This window comes from Aspergillus eucalypticola (assembly GCF_003184535.1).
Source record: "Aspergillus eucalypticola CBS 122712 chromosome Unknown BO83scaffold_6, whole genome shotgun sequence".
NCBI classification, from domain to species: domain Eukaryota; kingdom Fungi; phylum Ascomycota; class Eurotiomycetes; order Eurotiales; family Aspergillaceae; genus Aspergillus; species Aspergillus eucalypticola.
The window spans coordinates 599,701-618,466 of NW_020290280.1; the positions used below are offsets into that span (position 1 = coordinate 599,701).

An 18,766-nucleotide genomic window follows, 5' to 3' on the forward strand; every position below is an offset into this window, starting at 1 on the left:
TAGTAGGCGTGGGAGGAAGGTCCATCGAATGCTTCCAATTCCAGTCCCCATCTGCCAGCTTCTGTTTCGCCCGCTCAGGCACAGCGAATCTTTCAGTCAATCTTTTGTTGTGGCGCGGCAATGGAGGGAGTGGGGCGTAACCGCAACCCCCACTGAGCGGCCACGCGTTAAAATTGTTGCTATCGTTTGGCTCCCCAAAGATGAAGACTAAGGGGGGGAGTGGAAGAGGCTGTCATAGGCTGTTGGGGGAATGGAGAGTCCCCTCAGACAATCGCAAACCTTAAGGGAACCACTTTCTTTCCTTAGCGGGCTCTTAGCGGGGAAGCTTGGCAGCCGCCAAGTTTAGACTGGGAGCACGACATCTTGTCTTTAGGGTTACTTTGAGACATACCATAATTGATTACAACTTAGCGCTTATAGCACTCTCGGTATCGTTCCTAATCCCTTGTCCCCATCTCGGAGTCTCCCCTCCATGAAATCTTCTCCTCCTCGTATAAAGAAGTTGAGGCCCTTCCATGCCTCAACTTGGCTGTTGCAAAAACCATGGACCATTGGTGGCGGTCAACCTTTGCCCCTTGACGGGATGACGTCGCGGGGGCCATTGCGCGTACGTGGGCACCACTAATATCTCTGGCCAAATATGCCCACGCAGCTGCGACGCTAATCCGCCATGGTTCGCATGTCACAGCCTTCTTTCGAAACCCAACGTTCGACGGTTTCCAAGTTTATTCGGTTGGATTGCCAAAAACTGTCACCCCGGATCGGGCAACATTGTCTCGCACGTCCCGAACACGGTGGACAAGATAATGGCCATGAGACATTTGAAACAGACAGGCACCGGCGGGCAGGCGAACGAACACGAAGAACCATGGCCCACTGCGTACCAATCTAGATACGTACGTGGTCAGCTGGGGAATGGATATATGATTTGCCCGCCAGATGACAAGTGCCTCGGGGATTTATCCACTGATAAGGACTCAAAGTCAGACTTAACAACCCACATTCGGATCTAATTTCTTTTTTTTTATCCATCCGGCTTCATCTCGCCGCCCCGCCCATTCTGTGTCTTGACTCTTTTCGGCTTTCCTGCCTCTTCGAATTCGTGGCTCTTGTGTCGCTTAATCTCTACCAGGTCATCTTCGAGATATACTAAGCTTACTCAGTACTATTCCGGTTTCGGAAACCCCCAAAATAGCCTTAACAGTCAATGTGGCGCCCAGCAAGGCTTAGCAAGGCTGACCTTATAAGGAAAGATAATGGCCCCCAGGATTAGTAGTGGATATTATCAGTAGCTAAATCGGTAACTTGGGACAGTGAATAGTGGTGCGGGGGAGAGGGGCAGGATGAAGGATTCATATGACTACATTAGAAAGATATATCAGGCAATACCCAGTGCTACTTTAGTTGGCGCCATACCCAGGCGCAGCCGTCAGTATCGGCCAATGGTATTATTACTACGTATCAAACCTATAGAGAATGAATCACCAGGAACCCATGCTCGCCAATTGAATCACAGAAGCAAGAACAACAAGACCGAGATGATCTTCATCTCTTGGAATATTGGGAGCTTGAACTCCTCCATGAACCATGCCAGTTCATATAGAAGCCATCTGAACTTACTCCACGGTCAGCGCACGCAGCTCCAAACATGTAGTAAGCCGTTGATAACTTCTCCTTTATCCATAGTTTAGCCTGGAGAACTACGCACGACTGTTATACTATGCTTGGTATCGACTCTACCAGCACCCTTGAACACTCATTCTAACCGAAGTTCTACACATATCATTACCCACGCGCACAGACATAGACTGTGGTCTGGGGACGACAATATAGTGACTTAGATCAGCTCCACTTGAGAGAGAGAGTGTGTGTGTGTGTGGATCCATATATCAAAGGGCGGCTCACAGGCTGTGATGGCGGAGAAAATAAGACCGTCGGACTCCTTCGGCTTTGCTGTGGACAAAGATAGGGTATTGCCATGGCTCATTATATTGTTGCCTGGCTCGATTCCCCAGAGAAATTACCTTTCGCGATCCCCTAAATCACCATTTGCCAGTTATTATTTCCATTAGAATTGATCAAGATGATTTTACTACTTTTGATCAGCCATTGCTCATCGCCTGAAATTCTTAAATCTGTTTTGATACTAAGTGCGGAATAACATGGACAACGTATTTTATATAGTGCGCAGCAGCGGAACAGTAACCCCGGAATTTTGAGAGGTCGATAGTGAATTTACTAACGATAATATAATCTCAAAGGCAATTACCGCTCTGGTACAGTACATGATACCTATTAACATCATTGCACTTTCAAATTCTGCCCTCTTCTCTCAAATTGTCTTCCTTTAGTTGGATTTGCATACCATTTAACGAACTGATTGTGCAACTACTGCATAGCACCGTGACACATAACAGAACTACATGGGCACCGCTGCATGGACTCATGCCTAAGCAAAGTTACATCATGAAGTTAAGTACGCGAGAGGAAGATCAGTAAATAGTGGTCAAATCTTAGAAATGGATCCTCCAAAGGTCTTGGCAACCGAGTACAAAGGGAGCAAGGGGCGCACAATAAGATTCAATGCTATCGAAGTTGCACAACTCAGCTGAGTCAAAGTTTCTTTTTTATTCTTTCTCTTCCTTTCGTCCAACTACTTGACATCTAACTAGAGCCTCAAAGCCGGTACCTAATGAACAGCTCACCCTTTCTCGGTGAGAGAGAGTTTCTGGAATGATGCGTCATCAAATGTGATTGACACGTGGTTCATCCCCTACGTGCGACATTGCAGGACCTGCAGATTGACAGATCGAGGTGACAATAGACACAGCATTTGTGCATTGGGGCTGTGCATTCAGCTGAAACCAAGTCTGTCTTTTGCTTTTCTTCTCTTCCAATAGTACTTTGTAAAGACGCGCGAGAACTGCCACTGAGTACTACAGAGTATTGTGTGTCGGGATCCCAATCGCTCGGCTTACAGATCACATGACCTTAGTTAAGCCCCGATCGGCATCAGGTGACTGGGAAGGGGGAGAAAAAAAGGCATCCATGCAAACCTAGCAAACAGGCCAGCCTCACCCAGCTGAAAGGGCTATCTCGAGGTAAGTATTACCGAATCTGCAAGAGTTGTGGTACGGGTACCTCTTCTTGTTGAATGCCGGGTACCGTGGATGGGATGGTTTTAGGGGAGGGGAACCCGCCCGACTGGTTTAGCAGTGAGCGGGAATGTGATGGTGGTGGTGGTGATCATCGGGCAGGTCACACTCTTCCAACTTAAAATGGGTTGTTGTTCGCTACGCGTGTGCGGGAGGGCTTACTTAGTTCCCTCTCCAGTAGTTGGTTTTACTTTGTACTTTGTGGACATCTGAATAACCTTCAATGTGCTTGTCTGGTTCCAAGGGAAGCTAGCTGATGACAGACCCCTAGCCCGGTAGATCGTGACTTGTCCCATGTCCCTATTCCGATATGGACTTCTCTTTGTATGTATGTATATGTATGGATAGATGGAGAATGTGGTGTCAAAGTCAAACAATCAATAAATGCCAGATCCCAAGATCGACTCCCCCTCTCCCAATCGGCCAGCATTGCCATTACGTATCCGATCAATTAATGCTTCAGGCACCATTTGTTTTGGCTCTGCTGCCCACAATAATTCTTGGAATTATTTGCTGTTAGCTTTGGGGGACTTTACCATCCTGGTACAAGCACTGCTGTGACTTTCTAGTGGTGAAAGCAGAGACGAGAGAAGAGAAGAAGAGAAACAGAGACAGAGGACAGAGAGAGAGTACTGTTGTTGACGGTTGGTGCTGACCGGAGGGGAACCTGAGGCAAACGGTGCCCCGAAGAATAATTAATTCCCCTGCCGGAGTGGGCTCCCTTTTCTTGGGTTAGTTAGTTCCTTTCTGGTGTCTCCCTCGTTCCTCACGACTCTTAGTACAACTACACTAACTCAGGGTACCCCAAGATTAGTAGTGAGGAAGAGTAGTGAGTGAGTTAAGTGAGGTAGTTAGCTCACTACTGGTTAGGGTGACTGACTCTCGTCCATCCGTCCCTCTCTCTCTCCTCCCTCCCTCCCTCCTCTCCTTCCCCCGCCCAACGAACGAGTCGTCCTCGTCTCGTTGACCAACAACAACAACATCAACAACTGGCACTCTCTGCCTTGAATCACTCTCTCATTTTCCCCCTTCCCTTCTCTTCCCTTTCCCCCCCGCCAATCTCCCCTTCCACCATTTCCAACTTCCCCCTTCATCCAATTGCCCTTTTTCATTTTCCTTGTGTCTACTTCCCCTTCGGACTTAAACCAACTTCTTTCTTTGCCTTTCTTTCCTTTCCCTACGTACCCTTCCTTTCGCATTGACCCTTGGTCCTTCCTTTTCTTCTACCACATCATTTTCACTCTTAATAATCCCTACTTATCTTATTTTGATCTTATCTATTGTATAGTGTGGACGCTTCATTGCATCCGCCTGTACCCGTAATTTCCTGGATTCTCCTTCCCTCCGTCCTTGGTTCTCATTCTGCGCCCGCTTCTCGGCGACTCCCTTGTTTCGCCCGCACGCCGCTGCCTCGTCCCGAAGGCGCACATCTGGTCGCACACGCGCAAGGTTACTCTGCGTTTACTGGACAGGCACGCGTTTGTTGTCCGAAGCTTCTCTTGGAGCAGGTTTTCACTTCCTTGCCCCAAGTCTCTTCGTCACAAATCGAGGCCTAACCGCCCACCTTCGGCTCCCGGTATCGTAATCCGCCGATACCAAAGTGTTTTTGTTGTCTTCTTCGGTCGGCAATCGACGCGGCCACCGCAGCGAATCATCGGTCACCAACGCGCATCCCCTATTGTTTGACAGTCGCGAACTCTTCCAACCCCGAGGTGTTGCGAAGATCGGGTCGCAGGTCGGCTCACCGAATCGCCATTCGCATTGGAGAGGAAAACTAAGAATAAGCAAGCAGGCCGGCAAAGAGATCGTCGCATAACCGGAGGATGACCGAGAATTAAAACGAGAAAACGAGAAACGAAGCGACGACTGTGCGGGCTATTGACGTTGGCTGTACCCTCACCCTACGGGATTAGGCACAGCCTGCTGTTCGATCAGCCGCAAGAGTGGCTGTCTCTTCAGGCCGCATGATCAACGCTACTGCCGATGGTGGACGAGGGACAACTGGCAACATGTCGACAATCGAAGACCCTTTCGTTTCCGCCTCCCAGGGGAGCGCCGTTCCTCGCGATTCGCACCGGTACTCATCCTTTGACACCCAGCTGTACAGTCTAGATGCATCCTCCCCGGCGCAGGCAAAACGAGCCCTCGAAGCGCATCTGGCAGAGACAGAGCGTAGGCTTGAGGAGGCCAGCAAGCTCGGCACTGCGCTCATTGAGCAGCAGAAGGAGCTCGAGGAGAAGTTGAAGGAAGTCGAACAGCAGCAGGAGGCGGGCCAGATTGGGCCCGACCTTCGTCAAAAGCTCGCAGACTTGGAGAAGGAGTACAATGAAATTGGCCGGGAAACTGCGCGGGCTTTCCTTGCCCCGAAACGCATGGCGGGTGGTGAGGATAGTCACTTGGGCACCCCATACGAAAAGGTATGCCGAGGCTATTGTATAAGCCGCTGAGCGTGCGCAGGTTGCTAATCATCCTTCGCAGTCACCAATCAGTCCCGCCCTGTTCGCCGGTCAAGCAACGAATTCCCCAAGTAAAGTGAGCGTACCGTCTCGCAAACAGCGCAACCAATCTTCGACCCGCGTCCATGACATTGAATTCGCGACCGAAATCTCGACCTCCCTCCTGGCCCAGGTTCGCCAGTTACAGGCGTTGCTTGCTGAGCGCGAAGAGGCTTTGAAGATTCTCAACCTGGAAAAGTCAAGGCTTGAGTTAGAGGCGGAGGGGTACACCCAGCGGATCCGTGCACTGGACGAGAGCGAAGAGCGCTACAAGGACGAGAACTGGGCGTTGGAGACTAAAACTCACGAACTAATGGCGGCAGTCAAGGAGGCAGCCGATCGAGAGAGTAGACTCAACAGCAACCTAGGTGTTCTGGCCTCCGAGAAGGGCTCCGTCGAACGAGAGCTTGAGGACTTGAAGCAAGTTAATGCGAAATTGATCGAGGATCATACGGCAGCTCAGAAGGCCAACGATTCCGAGATCCATCTCCTGCGAAGGAACCTCAATGCTGGAGATGCCGAGAAGCTTGCTCTTCAAAAGAAAGTGGAGGAGCTCAACTCGCAGAACGAAGAACTCGCGCGAGCAGTGGCAATGCGCATTCGTCAACACGAAGCAGAGTCCACTCGTGAGGTTTCTCGTGGCCATGAATCGGATGATCAAGACCAGTCCACGCCAGAGAACTCCCCTCCCCCGTCGCCCAACAAGTTCACGCCTCGACACAACCATCTGGAAACCGAGACGCTGCGGAGTTCACTGGGTCATGCCCATCGGATGATCCAGAATCTCAAGAGCACTATTCATCGCGAGAAGACCGAAAAGATTGATCTCAAGCGTATGCTGCAAGAAGCTCGTGATGAGATAGAACAGCGTCGCCGCGAAGCCGCTGCCCCAACGAACCCGTCAAGCAAGCGCCAGAAGACCAAGGCTGAGGCTGCCAGGAAAGCTCCTCGGCCCGACTTGCTGGGTGCTGGACGGAAGAGGGCAGAAATCGAGATCCAGGATTCCGACTGGGAAGACAATGCTACCGAAGCCAGCCCGTCTCACAAGCCTTCCATGAAGTTGCACCAAGGTCGTGTAGGAGGACAATCGTCCGACGAACCTAGTGATGCGTACCAGACTGCCACCGAAGCCGACGACCACTTTGAGACGGCCAACGAACGAGAAACCGCGACCGAAAGCGAAGCTTTCCAGACCGGAATTGAAAGCATGGCTGACGATAGCACTGATACCGATGAGCTCACGGAAACCGAGGAGTTGCAGCGGACACCACGGGGGAGAGTGTCATCCCTGACATTGACGAAAGCCCGCGATAGGACTTCCTACCAGAGTACTGCGTCTACTTCAGGCGATGAAGACGAGGATTACGACGAGGGCTTCCCGTCGCCTAGCCAAATGTCCTCGCCTAGATACCGCCTGAGGAAGAAGAGGAGCGTCATGAGGAAGATTCGTCCTTCAGGAGAAGCCCCAATGGCTTCTGGTAGCCGACCGTCAAGTGCGCGAGAGTCCCCCGCGACAAGCTTCACTCAAGGCTTGCCATCCTCTGAGGGTCAGAGTCTCTTTATGGAGCTTGCGGAACTAGACGGAGAGGAAGATGAGGGTGCCTTTGGCCCCTCTATGCGATTCGCTACTGGCTCGCAGTCCTCAACCCCACGCATGCTGCCTACCCCTGACTCCAGACGACCTTCGGAGGCTATACTCGACGCGGTTCCCAAGCCTGTTATGGTCGATTCTGGCATGATGACTGATCCTTGGGTCCCCACAAGTGTGACGACAACTAGCCTCCAGGATACGAACGATGAGGAGGCTCGTGGTTTGCCTACAACTCCCACAAAGACAGTTATGTCCGATGCCAGCACCGCGACCGAGGTAGAGGTACCGCCGCAATTGACACACGCAGGAACACAATGGACTCCCATCGAGACAGAAATGGAGAAGGACCAGGTCATTGTAGATGCTCAAGATGTCAAACCGGTCGGCCAACAAATGCCTGTTATGGAAACGGATGTCTCTGCGGTTTCTTTCCAGGAGACTGTTCCTGTGGCACCAAGGCTACCAGAATTGAGCACCTCATATGCTGTTGGGGGTACCACGGAGCCCGTCGCCTTCGCTGTTCCCGAACCGCCGGAGGTTACACTGTCAGCCATTTGCTCAGAGTTGACTGCGCCGGCTGAGGCAAAACTTCCTGAGCCTGAGCCTGCATACGTGGCAGATATGACTGTCTCGGCGATCGACTTCCAGTGTACACTGCCCGTCGCGCCAGCTCTTCCAGAACCCGCGCCCCCAGTTCTGTTGTCCGAGCAAGGCACCAGTACCGAGATGCCCGAGGTGTCTCTGTCAACTATACTGTCGCAGCACACAGAACCTGTTGAAGCCCTTGTGGAGTCCGTGGAGTCAACCCCAGAAGTTGCGCTTGCAAACGTGGAAGCGAAGTGCCCGGAGATTGCTGTGTCTTCAATCTTTGCTCAGCAGACACAGCCGGCAGCGGCTATCCCAGAACCGAGGGAGATCACCCCTGTAGTCGCCGTCGAGGAGCAAATGGCGCCCAAGGCTGAGCTCGTGTTTTCTTCCATTTCTTCCCAACAGACAGAGCCTATCGATGCCGTTGTACCCGAGCCAACGCTTCCTAACCTTGCCATCTCTTCTACGGCCTCCCAATGCACTGAGCCGATGCCCGCACAGGTGCCTGAATTGCCAGCCCCTATGGTGTCGCATGTGTCACTGTCCACTGTCAGCTCCGTGGAAACCCTGCCCGTCAAATCCACCCCCCCGCCACCTGCAATTCCCGTGCTTCAATTCCCTGACGAGAACGCGGCTCCAGAGTCGAATGACAAGTCCCTTAATAGCAGCTCGATGATGGAACTGCCTTCGCTTGTGGTTTCAGAAGATACCCTGGACGATAGTACAGTCAACAGCGCAGCCAACATCAAGTTGGATGAGTCGCTCCCCTTGAGTGCCATTTCCGGGAACGCTGTCCCACGTCACGTGCGGAAGCATTCGTCCTCCAGTCGCGCAGATCAGGGTGCCCAGACAATTCTGTCGTCGAAGCAAATTGATCAGATTCTGATGGATCGTATTGTGGCCCGGCCATTGTCTCCTCCAGACAGCGACAAGGCCAAGGAGCAGAATTCTTCTCCCTTTGCCACTCCGAAGGCAAGGACTCGCCCGACTCACCAACCCTCCGCAACGTCTCTCCCGTCCCACAAGAGGCCTGGAAGTGCTCTTAGCCAGACTTCTAGCATCCAGAGCCATCCTCCCTTGCCCGTGGATCATAGGGAGGCCATCATGGCAGCGGAGAAGAGATCGTTGGAACAACGCCCCTCTTCTCCAAGCCTGATGGGCCCGCCTCTTGCCCCAGCGTCTGCCTACAGGACGAATGTAGCTCAGCGTCCACGGACTCCCAATGACTCCAACCTTCAACCTGGAACTGCAACTACAATGTCACGGATGAAGGTGAGGCGCGAGAGCCATGTGTCGCGGAGATCGTCTGTGTCATCATTCGCTTCTGAGATTGAAGAACGGTTCAATGGCCATCCGAACCCAGCTCTCGGCCCTCAAGGTTATGCTGCCGGTACAGATCCGCGAATGATTCAGGCAATCACACAGACTATGATCGGAGAGTTCTTGTGGAAATACACGCGCAAGACCGTGTCCGGGGAAATCTCCAACTCGAGGCATCGCCGCTACTTCTGGCTCCACCCGTACACGCGCACGTTGTACTGGAGCGAACAAGATCCACAGAGTGCTGGCAAGAGCGAACTCCGCACCAAGAGTGTTCTGATTGAAGCTGTCAGAGTTGTTCCAGATGACAATCCTTACCCTCCCGGTCTTCATTGCAAGAGTCTCGAAGTGGTTAGCCCGGGTCGCCGGATCAGATTCACTGCAACTACTAGTCAGAGACACGAGACTTGGTTCAATGCTCTCTCGTATCTGCTGTTGCGCAACTCGACGGAAAACGGTGAGGAGCAGGAGGGTGATGCTTCACTGGAAGACATTGATGAGTTCAACCCCGGATTCCGCTCACGGTCGCGTCAGACCTCCCGGCTGTCATTCTCGTCTTCTCGGAGTCGTACAAGCCGGAACTGGCCTAAGCAACGTGCAGGGTCCATCCTGTCAAACCGTCGGGCGGCCACCCCTGGTCGTAGTTCCCCGGCCTTGAGTACGCCATCTCATTACTCGGACCAGAGACACGGCTCTTCCTCCCGTCTTAGTACGATCTTGAACACCACAATCAAGGGTTCTTTCGGCCGAAAGGGTCCTAACTATGCTACCTCGAGCATGCATGAAGGAAGCCTTCATACACATGACAGCGAGGAAGATCTGCGGCAGATGATGGAAAGACAGGATGATCGGCTCGAGAATGTGCGGGCCTGCTGCGATGGTAAGTTCTTTGCTCCCTGATCTTGCGATTCCGATGCCCTACTATCATAACAAAAAGCTAATGAGCTTGAAACAGGCAAGCATGATGTCGGCGCGCTGTCGAGGACCAGCAAATACAGCCCCCGTGTCAACCGAATCCATTCCCATCACTGAAACCGTCATCGAGAGCAATCTACTGAGCCGTGGCCCTGAGGCCTACCTGGCGATTTTCCTCTAGTTTCTTCCCATGGTGTTAAACATTTGCATGAGCCTCTTTTGCATTATCACTATAGTCATATCTTGGCACCTCATCATGTTCATTTGGTGTTTATGAGCGCAGAATCAGCGTCTGGATCAGCTTAGCCGCGAGTTTGCATACCCCCTGATGGGCACATTCCTCACTGCCGCCGGTTTCTATACTTTAGTTCCTTTTAATCTCTGGGGCTTGACCTCATCTCCCCTCTCCTGTGCCCCCATCATTTTTGTTGTCATTCATTTGCGAGCTGTTTTCGCACGAAACCATCCATCTATCCATATGTTTCCTATGTTGATTACTCAATTGTGAGCTTAACATACTTACTAACTTGTGAACTTGGGCCACTCATTACCCACTTGGCTTGATTGCCATCTGCCACCAATCTTTCGTTCTTTTTTCCACTACATTTTTCATTTTTTTATATTAACAGAATACTGTGCATTTACCTGTGCTGGATTGCACTTGTGTACGATCGAAGCTGTATTTCCTCCCCCCTTTTTGTGAACTCAAATTGGTTGCGATTTTGATGGCGGGTTGTCCCTTTTGTCGACCAATTGCATCCAATTGGTTAGCTTCGCATGTGCCAAAGCGATTGGTTGGTCAGTTAGTATCCATGTCGTTTTTCTGGTGTGCTCTTTACATTGGGGAAATTGATTAGGTTAACTACCCCTGTGATAATCGAAGATCGTGTGTGAGATGAGGATTTCTGCTAGCCAGTCGTAGAGAGAGACGAAGAGATAGTACTAACTAAACGATAAAAGAGTCTAGCACTTTAGTAGCTTACCCATAATCACCACGAATAAGTTCCATCATTTCAGTTCTCATCAGTAGTATTTTCGATAACTATCGAAGGGTATCATATATAAACTAAGGCCATAACATACGTATCTATCTCCAGTAGGAAAAATCAAGACTAACAATAACAAGTCTTGGTCGGCTTCGCCCGTCCAGCCGGCCAATAGTCGAATAGATACTGAGCTTCCCATGTCCATGGACCACCATCGGTGTCTGGTTCTTCTTCGTTGGCATTGTTATTGTCAGTTGTATCTAGAGGGCTGTTACCGCTCTCTGAAGCTCGACGGCGATGATTGTGATGTTGTTGTGGTGGGGGAGGACGGGTATTGTTATTGTTGGTGACCATGTTGAAGCGGGCAAAGGCTGTAGGATCGGAGTGTGCTTTTTGGAGGGAGGAGGTTCTGCGCTCTGTTCCGGCTTTTAGGGGTTGAGGTGGTTTTGGTGTAGTTGTTGTTGTTGTTGTCGGTATGGTGGTGGTGGTATTGTGTTGCGGGCGCGGAGGGGGCGAAGGTGGAGGATTATTTTCATTGTCATCATCTGATAATACTATGGGGTCGTTGTCATGGTCGTTTCTGAAATGAGATTATGGTCAGTTTGGCTGTTCGGTCTTTTGAGGTTTGGTACATACTGACTCTGGCTGTGGTTGTGGTTGTGGTTGTGGCTGTTGTTGGGGTTCTTGGTGTTGCTGCTGTTGAGCTAGGATGGTATGGTACATGAGTTTCTTGCGGGGGGGTTTCGTTTTGCTAGAGAGGCGGAGAATGTTGGCTGGGGGGTCGTTGTTTCTTGGTGGTTCTGGTTCTGGTTCTGGTTCTGGTTCTGGTGTTGGAGGTTGGGGTTGGGGTTGTTCTCGTGGTCTGGGAGGATTGGGAGCGGTTTGCTTTCGCTGGGGTATATTGTTGGACCGGTCCGAGGGTTTCAAATGAGAGATGGGAGGGGCTGTGGTGTGTTTCTTTGGGTCAGTTGTTCTAGAGTGTGCGACTGATGTTGTCTCGGTCTGTCTTTTTGATGTCTCCGGTTCTGGTTCTGTTCCCGTCAAGTCGATGCTTGCTGGTTCACGCCGACGGGTGACCTTCTCGGACGCGGTCTCTGTCTTTTTGCGTTTTGCAGGGTAATCCACTCGCTCGTTCTCTTTCCCATTCACCGGCAATGTATGGTTTGCTGTAGGACCCGTCTGAGGCGAACCTGCGCGCTGTGTTGGAGTCGGAGTCTTCTTGATACCCAGAAGATCATTCAGGGAGCGGGTCGGTTTCTGCTGAGAGGGCAAGGAAGGTCGTGCGGGAGTAGAGGAGTTATAGACGACTGTTGTAGGAGTTGGTGTCCCTCCGGGTCGTTGAGACGGCGAGCCTTGGCCTTTTCTTTTGTTACTATGCAACCCCGACAGGTCTGTCTCCGTTCTCTCCACCGGTTCGCAAACTTCAATCAGGGCGCCGTTGTCCAGCTTCAGCTCGTCACCGTCTTGGATGCCCTCATCCTGTCGGCAGTGGTGGTCGCCCACGAAGTTACCGGCGACATCGTATACCATGACGCGTTTGTTGAAGGTGTGGTATCGGAGGAAACCATCTTGCCAGCGCTTGGCTTTGCGTCGCATGTCATAGGTGTAGAGGCAGCGGAAGCGGATCACCGGTGCGGTGTTTTGGGTCGCGGGGACGTTCATACTGGGGGTACTTCGTGGGGTGGCCATTTTGGTGTTAGATGGAGAAACAGGGCCCTTGATCGGTGGCCCTGTGTCTGATCACCATCTAACGAGAGAAAGAGAGAGAGGGGGGGGGGGGAGGGATTGGTTGTTGCGGGGAAGAAAGTCGAGAAGATTGGCGGAACTGAGCCGCGGAGACGGGATGTCTGCCTCAGGCAAATTAGAGTGTTAGTCAATCTGCATTATTGATTTGTTTTGACGTGCATATCAGCAATGCACCCATTCCCTGTCATCAAATCATTCTATTTGGCTGCAACAGAGTCTGCCTGAGCGGTACCACTTGGTTACTGGAGACAATTGCGCAATTTATCCCATGAGGTGTATTTTTAATTACGAGGACCGCGCGGCACAAGCTATAGAAAGCATGTTAAGGAGGTTGTCATTAATTCCACTTCATACAGAGAGATAGATAGCATTCCCACCACATACAAAGTAGCAATATCTGGCATATCCTTTAGCGTCAGGGTAGTGCATCGACTAGTTGGAACTGGTCCGTTCCCTGGAAATCGCCTGAGAAATCCATTTCATTGGAACCTGATCGACAAGGTACTTTCCCACCGCAGAAAGAAAAGACATTATTCGCGACCAAAAATAGCGTTGCGTCAGCCCATCCTGCCAAAAGGCTGAAACACGCTTGAGACCCTCTTTTCTTTCCCTTTTGCTGGGGAAAGCAGAAGCAGCAGCAGCAGCAGCAGCAAAAGTAGTAGCAACGGCCCCTCTGAGGGGGCTGCGTCATGCGCGGCTGGGCTTAGTTCTCACGCGCAAATGAGTCCTTTTTCCAGCAATGCCACGATTCCTCATTCTCTCCCACGCCTTTTCTCTCTTTCTCTTTCTTCTTCTTCTCCCCCTCCTGTTTCTAAATCTCTCCTGATTCCGCGGCCATTTTCAATCCCTTTCCTCGTCCCTGAATTTCCTTCTTCGCCAATGACCGTCTCTCCTTCCTAACCACAAATTCCCCCGCCTGTCTGTCCCAAATCTCCGCATTTCTCCCTTTCTCCTCCTCCTCCTCCTCCTCCCCTCTTCCCCTCCATTGAGGGGCCCAATTGGCACATCATGCAGTCTATGCAGAGGCAATTTGGCCGACTGATGAAAAGGTCGGCCGATGATAGCCAGGTGGCAATTCTCCTCAAGGACTTTGAAGAAGCAGACAAGATCTTAGGACGAGTAAGTAGTAGATTATATTTTCTTTTCCCCAGCACCATGCTTTAGCGTGCACTTCCCCTGCGGGGTGTGATTTGTTGATAACCTTCCGTATCTTGGAACTGACAAGCAATGCTTCCGCATTCCAACAGATTATTGATTCCACCAGCGCATGGCGCGATGCTTGGTCGTCTCTCTTGACACACCAAAATCGAATGCTGAGCGAGTTCGAAAGCCTCTATGCTCCCATCCTCGGCTCCTCCGATTCTTCTGCGCCACAGCCTGCCTTAACCCCTCAGGCCACCCTGGCTCGGACCAACAAGCTCCGCGAGCACTATGAAGACCTCCGGAAAGATCTACTAGGGGACCTGGCTGCCATCGATGATCGCATGATCCGACCAGCATCGCAAGCTAGGGAGTTCATAAGTCCTGTCAAGAAGACCATTAAAAAGCGAGATGATCGAAAGGTGCGCATTATCTTGCACAAGGGGGGACCCATAGGTACCCCGTTCCTGGCCTCCCGCTCAGGAACCCGCCCATCAATTGCAAACCATTCCATGCTAATTCTATTCCCCATTCTAGTTGGATTTCGAGCGCTACCAAGGGCGCGTTGACAGCTATGCCAAAAAGACGAAGCGATCAGACCGGGATAATGCAGCCCTGGCCAAGGCAGAGAGTGATCTTGCCAAAGCGACCGAGGTACGAGCCACCTGCCATCAATCCATCTACGTATCTATATTTGGTCTCTAACGGTCGCAGGACTACCACGCAGCGGACGACCACCTGCGAGAATGCCTACCACCTTTGATCGCCGCTGCATTCTCGCTACTTCCTCGTCTGCTCGCCACACAGATTGAGATCCAAAACACCATGCTCGCCAACTACTATACCGTAGTCCACAACTACTGCCAGGAGACGCAGTTCCCCTCCCCGGCTCCCCCCATGGAGCAAGTCATCCAAGAATGGGAACGTGACCACCTCCCCGTCCAACAAGAAGTCGAAGCATTCGGCTGCATCGTCAACGGCAAAACCGTGAAAATGTCCCAAGTCCCCGAGGAATCACGAACCTCCCGTATCACCAGCCGTCTCCCAGCCATCAACGGAACCTCATTCTCCCGTCGTCCCTCGAACTCAAACACAAACAGCGAGACCCCTCCACCCAAGCCCCCACGGCCCACTTCACCGTCTGCTACAGCTGCAGCGACAGCCACAGCGACAGCAATCAGCAACAAAAAGCTCCCCCCACCCCCCAAACCATCCTACGACACCAAACCATCCCCCGTCTTCGAAACCAAACCCCGATTAGCCTCCTCAGCATCCAACAACAACCTCACCATCCCCTCCACCTACCACCTCTCCCCCCAACCATCCTCCTCCCCAGGCACCGAATCCTACTACTCCGCAACCGAGCACGCCCGCACCCCATCCCCGGGCCCCTCATCCTCCGTCGCCGCCCGCGCCGACTACTTCAGCCGCATCCAGCCCTCATCCACCCCATCCAGCGCCATCCGAGCAACTTCCCCCGGCGTGAGTGCCTTAGTCGCCGGGAAAAAGAAGCCCCCGCCGCCGCCCCCACCCCGGGCTAACTCGAACAATGCCATGTACGTGACGGCCCTGTATGACTTTGGAGGTCAAAGTGCTGGAGATTTGGCCTTCCGGGAGGGAGATCGGATCCGTGTTCTGAAGAAGACGGATAGTACGGATGATTGGTGGGAGGGGGAGCTGCGCGGGGTGAAGGGGAGTTTTCCGGCGAATTATGTGGAGTGATTCTTTTGTGGTGGTTGAAGTACATAGCTGGGAGGATGTGTGGTGTGGGGATGGGTAGGGGTTAGGGGAAGAATGACAGAGTCAAATGTATTCCATATATTTATTCATATTTAGTAGTTAATATCTTGATATCATTTCCCCTTGTTGGGGAGTTTTTAGTGGTTAGGGAGCGGATCATACGGTGTATATAGTGTACATGGATTGTCTTCTCTGATTAAGAGGGCAAGTACTTATATGGAAGCGTGTCATTGGACAATGACTTGGTCTAAGTTTTTATCATACACACTATTACTAGACTGATTTGTCTCATCTGCCACAATTGGAGTGGGTTCAATCTTTAAAGCGTCAGTCATGACCAAAAGGATAACCGAAAAGATACAGATAACCCATTCCTAGTAGGACGTTCGCTAGCGTAGACTTCCTGCTCGACGGCTAAATAAACGCACCCTCGGATGGTGCTGCGTCGGATATTTCGGTGCCCATTCGTCGTCGTCGACTTTCCAGAAACATATCCACCATGCGTTTACTCGAGATGGGCGAGTACATGTTCTGCAGCTGACTGTCCTGGCTAGTGGCCTCATGGTAGCCACTCTCGGCACGGACATTCTCGTCAGTCAATCTTCTATTCTCATAAGGTGCACGTGAATTCCTGAATTGGGAGGCCTTCGAATCCAATCTGGAAGGCTGTCTCCCATAGCCTCTACCCCCTGTTCTCCACCGGGCTTTGTCCGTTGCATCTCTTCTTGGAGTCGGGGACTCAGGGGCTCGATATCGATAATTCAATAGCGCAGGTACTGGTGACAAGGCCATACCATCAGGCCGTGTCTCGACCTGATTAATGAACAAGCTATGCCCGCTGGAGCTGCTTGATACCTTGGGGGTCAAGTCCGCCGGCGGCGGAGGTGGAACCAGAGTATCTGGTTGCTCCTTCGGGGCAATAATTGTGGTGCGTATACTGGATGACCGACTGAACGGACGTGAGAAGTTATTTCTGGCTGTTACTTTGCAGGTCGTCCACAGGTCTTCGTCTGGTGATCCACTCCAAAAGCCTCGTGTGTCTCGAGATGGAGTTCGGTAAGCGAAATCAGCTCTTTCGTCTTGGATTTGGGCATCTTCTCGATAGTGACGCCTGGTAGGTGTGAGGCATTCAATTCGCTCCATTTGCGTGTGCATCCATTGCTGCCAATCCCCACTCGGTCGTTGCATCGCATCGGGACCCTGGCAAGAATTACGCTTTGGCGAGCTATAGATCGCCCGCTGACTTGCGTATATGGTAGCCACACCTGGTTCATTCGCCACTTCAGGGTCACACCCACCCGGTTTCGGGTCCGTTGTACTGGGCGAGTTTCCGCCTGTTGAGCGAGAATATATACTTGGGGAATCCTCGCTTTCCTCTGGGCTCTGAGACCTTCCCATAGCCACGTTTCCAGTCTCGTCTCTAGAAGCCTCCTTGATAGTGTGTTTGGACGATGCTAGTTTGGAAATATCATAATAGTTGTCCTGCAGATGCTTTTTGCCATGGGTGCGCTGAGCCTGACATGGAATTGTTTCGCAGGGCGTGACTGTGCCCGCATCAGCTGTCGTATAGGAACCGGGGCTCTGAAGTGACTCATCGCTGGCAATCAAACGAATCGTCTTCTTACTACGGCGAGTGTACATTGAGGACACAGATGTCGGAATTGCGCGATGTTCCTTGACGTGGCCAAGGACGATTTCCTCGTTTGCATTCTCCGTCTTGTTCCCATCGATGCGCCTCATCAGCGCAGAATACAAGCGCTGACTGTCTATCGTACAGTTAGGCTTTGGAGTGCGACGAGTGGCCAGTGAAGCATCTTCGGATGAGTCCGGCTTGAGGACGGAGCTGTCTTGTTCGTCTATAACAGACAAAGAGCTGTGGTCGTCTGCTCTATGTGTTACTACAGTGTTTGCTATCGTCGAGTCCGCCCAGCTCATTACGCGGGAGCGACTTGTGGCAAGGCTCTCAGAGCTTCCAGACTTCTTGACTCCTGTATATATCACAGTTCCCTCGGTACCTGGTGAGTGGATAAGGACGCTTTCCTCGATGCCAGACTTCAGGAGATCCGAGTGCTTTTCGGATATTGACGAGTGCGACCCCTGGGTCCGTTGTTGGTCATTTGAGGGGGATTTCCCAAGAGACACACGGGCCGAGGATGGTCTGGAGAGCCAAAACACCTTCTTGAGTCCTTTCTTGAGGGACGACGACAGTGATCTAGCTTTGGCGTAGGATATGACGTTAGTGGACCGCTGCGTTGCCGGCGACACACTTGCTAGCTCTGCGTCTGACACCCCTGAACGGAGTGTTTTCTTCAAGGGTTTGTGCTCCCGCCTTGACTTGGGAACTATTAGTGAAGATTTCCGGGGTTCAGTCTGATAGTGTTCCGGCCGCTGGTATTGATTGCGTGCCAGTTCAATCGCCGCATCCTGACCCTTAGCGTATTGGAGAGCATCAGAATCGCGAGTGTCACCTCGGAAGAATGACATGGAGCGTCTCAGCGTGCCAGGAGCGCGTGAATGATCTCGAGGCTCTCTCTTAGCCGGAAAATTGTTGCTCGGATATCCAGGTGAGGCCAGTCCACGAGATACATGGGAGGAGCGTTGCCAATTCGTGAACATCGATCGGGTTTTGCGGAGTCGCCGATAGGAAGAAGGCAAAGTAGCGATCCCGGCATCGAGTCCTCCAAACTCCCTGATAGACGGTAGACCAGCTGGTGGAGAACGATTGATCGCCTTATCGAGCACAGACCGACGAAGATCTTCATTCTCAGCGGAAGCATTTGTAGAATTGAATGCAGCACCTGCAGGTCGATGTTGTCTCTGAGGCACAGCCATTTGACTTGGACCACCGAGAACATCATACGAGCACTTGGAACGCAGCATCGCTCGAGTCGCAGCCGTGGTAGCTTGAAACCTAGCAAGCTCTGGATCTAAGGGCTCGGTAGATTGGGAGCTGTGATGGCTTCTTCTCATGGACCGAGACGATTGCGATCTTCGCAGGGGTTCCATGGTGTTTATAAGACATCCAACGGATGATGTATTCAGTGAGGAAGTATGAGAGATGGATGATAGAGATGTAAAGGCAGCAGTTAT

General features: G+C 51.8%; 4 protein-coding genes across 4 annotated transcripts; 2 read left to right on the forward strand and 2 right to left on the reverse strand.

The window, feature by feature from the left end:
• Positions 1 to 5,164: 5,164 nt before the first annotated feature.
• BO83DRAFT_396826 (putative nuclear migration protein (ApsA)) lies at positions 5,165 to 10,245 on the forward strand (the record flags this gene model as incomplete). The annotated part of the gene is made up of 3 exons (XM_025533158.1): positions 5,165 to 5,572; positions 5,634 to 10,010; positions 10,105 to 10,245. 3 exons carry the CDS (start codon positions 5,165 to 5,167, stop codon positions 10,243 to 10,245), a joined length of 4,926 nt encoding a protein of 1,641 aa, XP_025390613.1.
• Positions 10,246 to 11,083: 838 nt separating this feature from the next.
• BO83DRAFT_356228 (DNA helicase ZGRF1-like domain-containing protein) lies at positions 11,084 to 12,813 on the reverse strand. The gene is made up of 2 exons (XM_025529188.1): positions 11,691 to 12,813; positions 11,084 to 11,630 (listed from the first exon to the last, which is right to left on the reverse strand). Exons 1-2 carry the CDS (start codon positions 12,737 to 12,739, stop codon positions 11,177 to 11,179), a joined length of 1,503 nt encoding a protein of 500 aa, XP_025390614.1. The 5' UTR covers positions 12,740 to 12,813; the 3' UTR covers positions 11,084 to 11,176.
• Positions 12,814 to 13,454: 641 nt separating this feature from the next.
• On the forward strand, positions 13,455 to 15,658 carry BO83DRAFT_435438 (BAR and SH3 domain-containing protein; the record flags this gene model as incomplete). The annotated part of the gene is made up of 4 exons (XM_025535885.1): positions 13,455 to 13,915; positions 14,044 to 14,358; positions 14,474 to 14,590; positions 14,651 to 15,658. Exons 1-4 carry the CDS (start codon positions 13,805 to 13,807, stop codon positions 15,656 to 15,658), a joined length of 1,551 nt encoding a protein of 516 aa, XP_025390615.1. The 5' UTR covers positions 13,455 to 13,804.
• A 386-nt stretch (positions 15,659 to 16,044) lies between these two features.
• BO83DRAFT_333278 (uncharacterized protein) lies at positions 16,045 to 18,682 on the reverse strand (the record flags this gene model as incomplete). Its single annotated transcript, XM_025528332.1, has 1 exon — positions 16,045 to 18,682. One exon carries the CDS (start codon positions 18,680 to 18,682, stop codon positions 16,091 to 16,093), a length of 2,592 nt encoding a protein of 863 aa, XP_025390616.1. The 3' UTR covers positions 16,045 to 16,090.
• Positions 18,683 to 18,766: the final 84 nt, after the last annotated feature.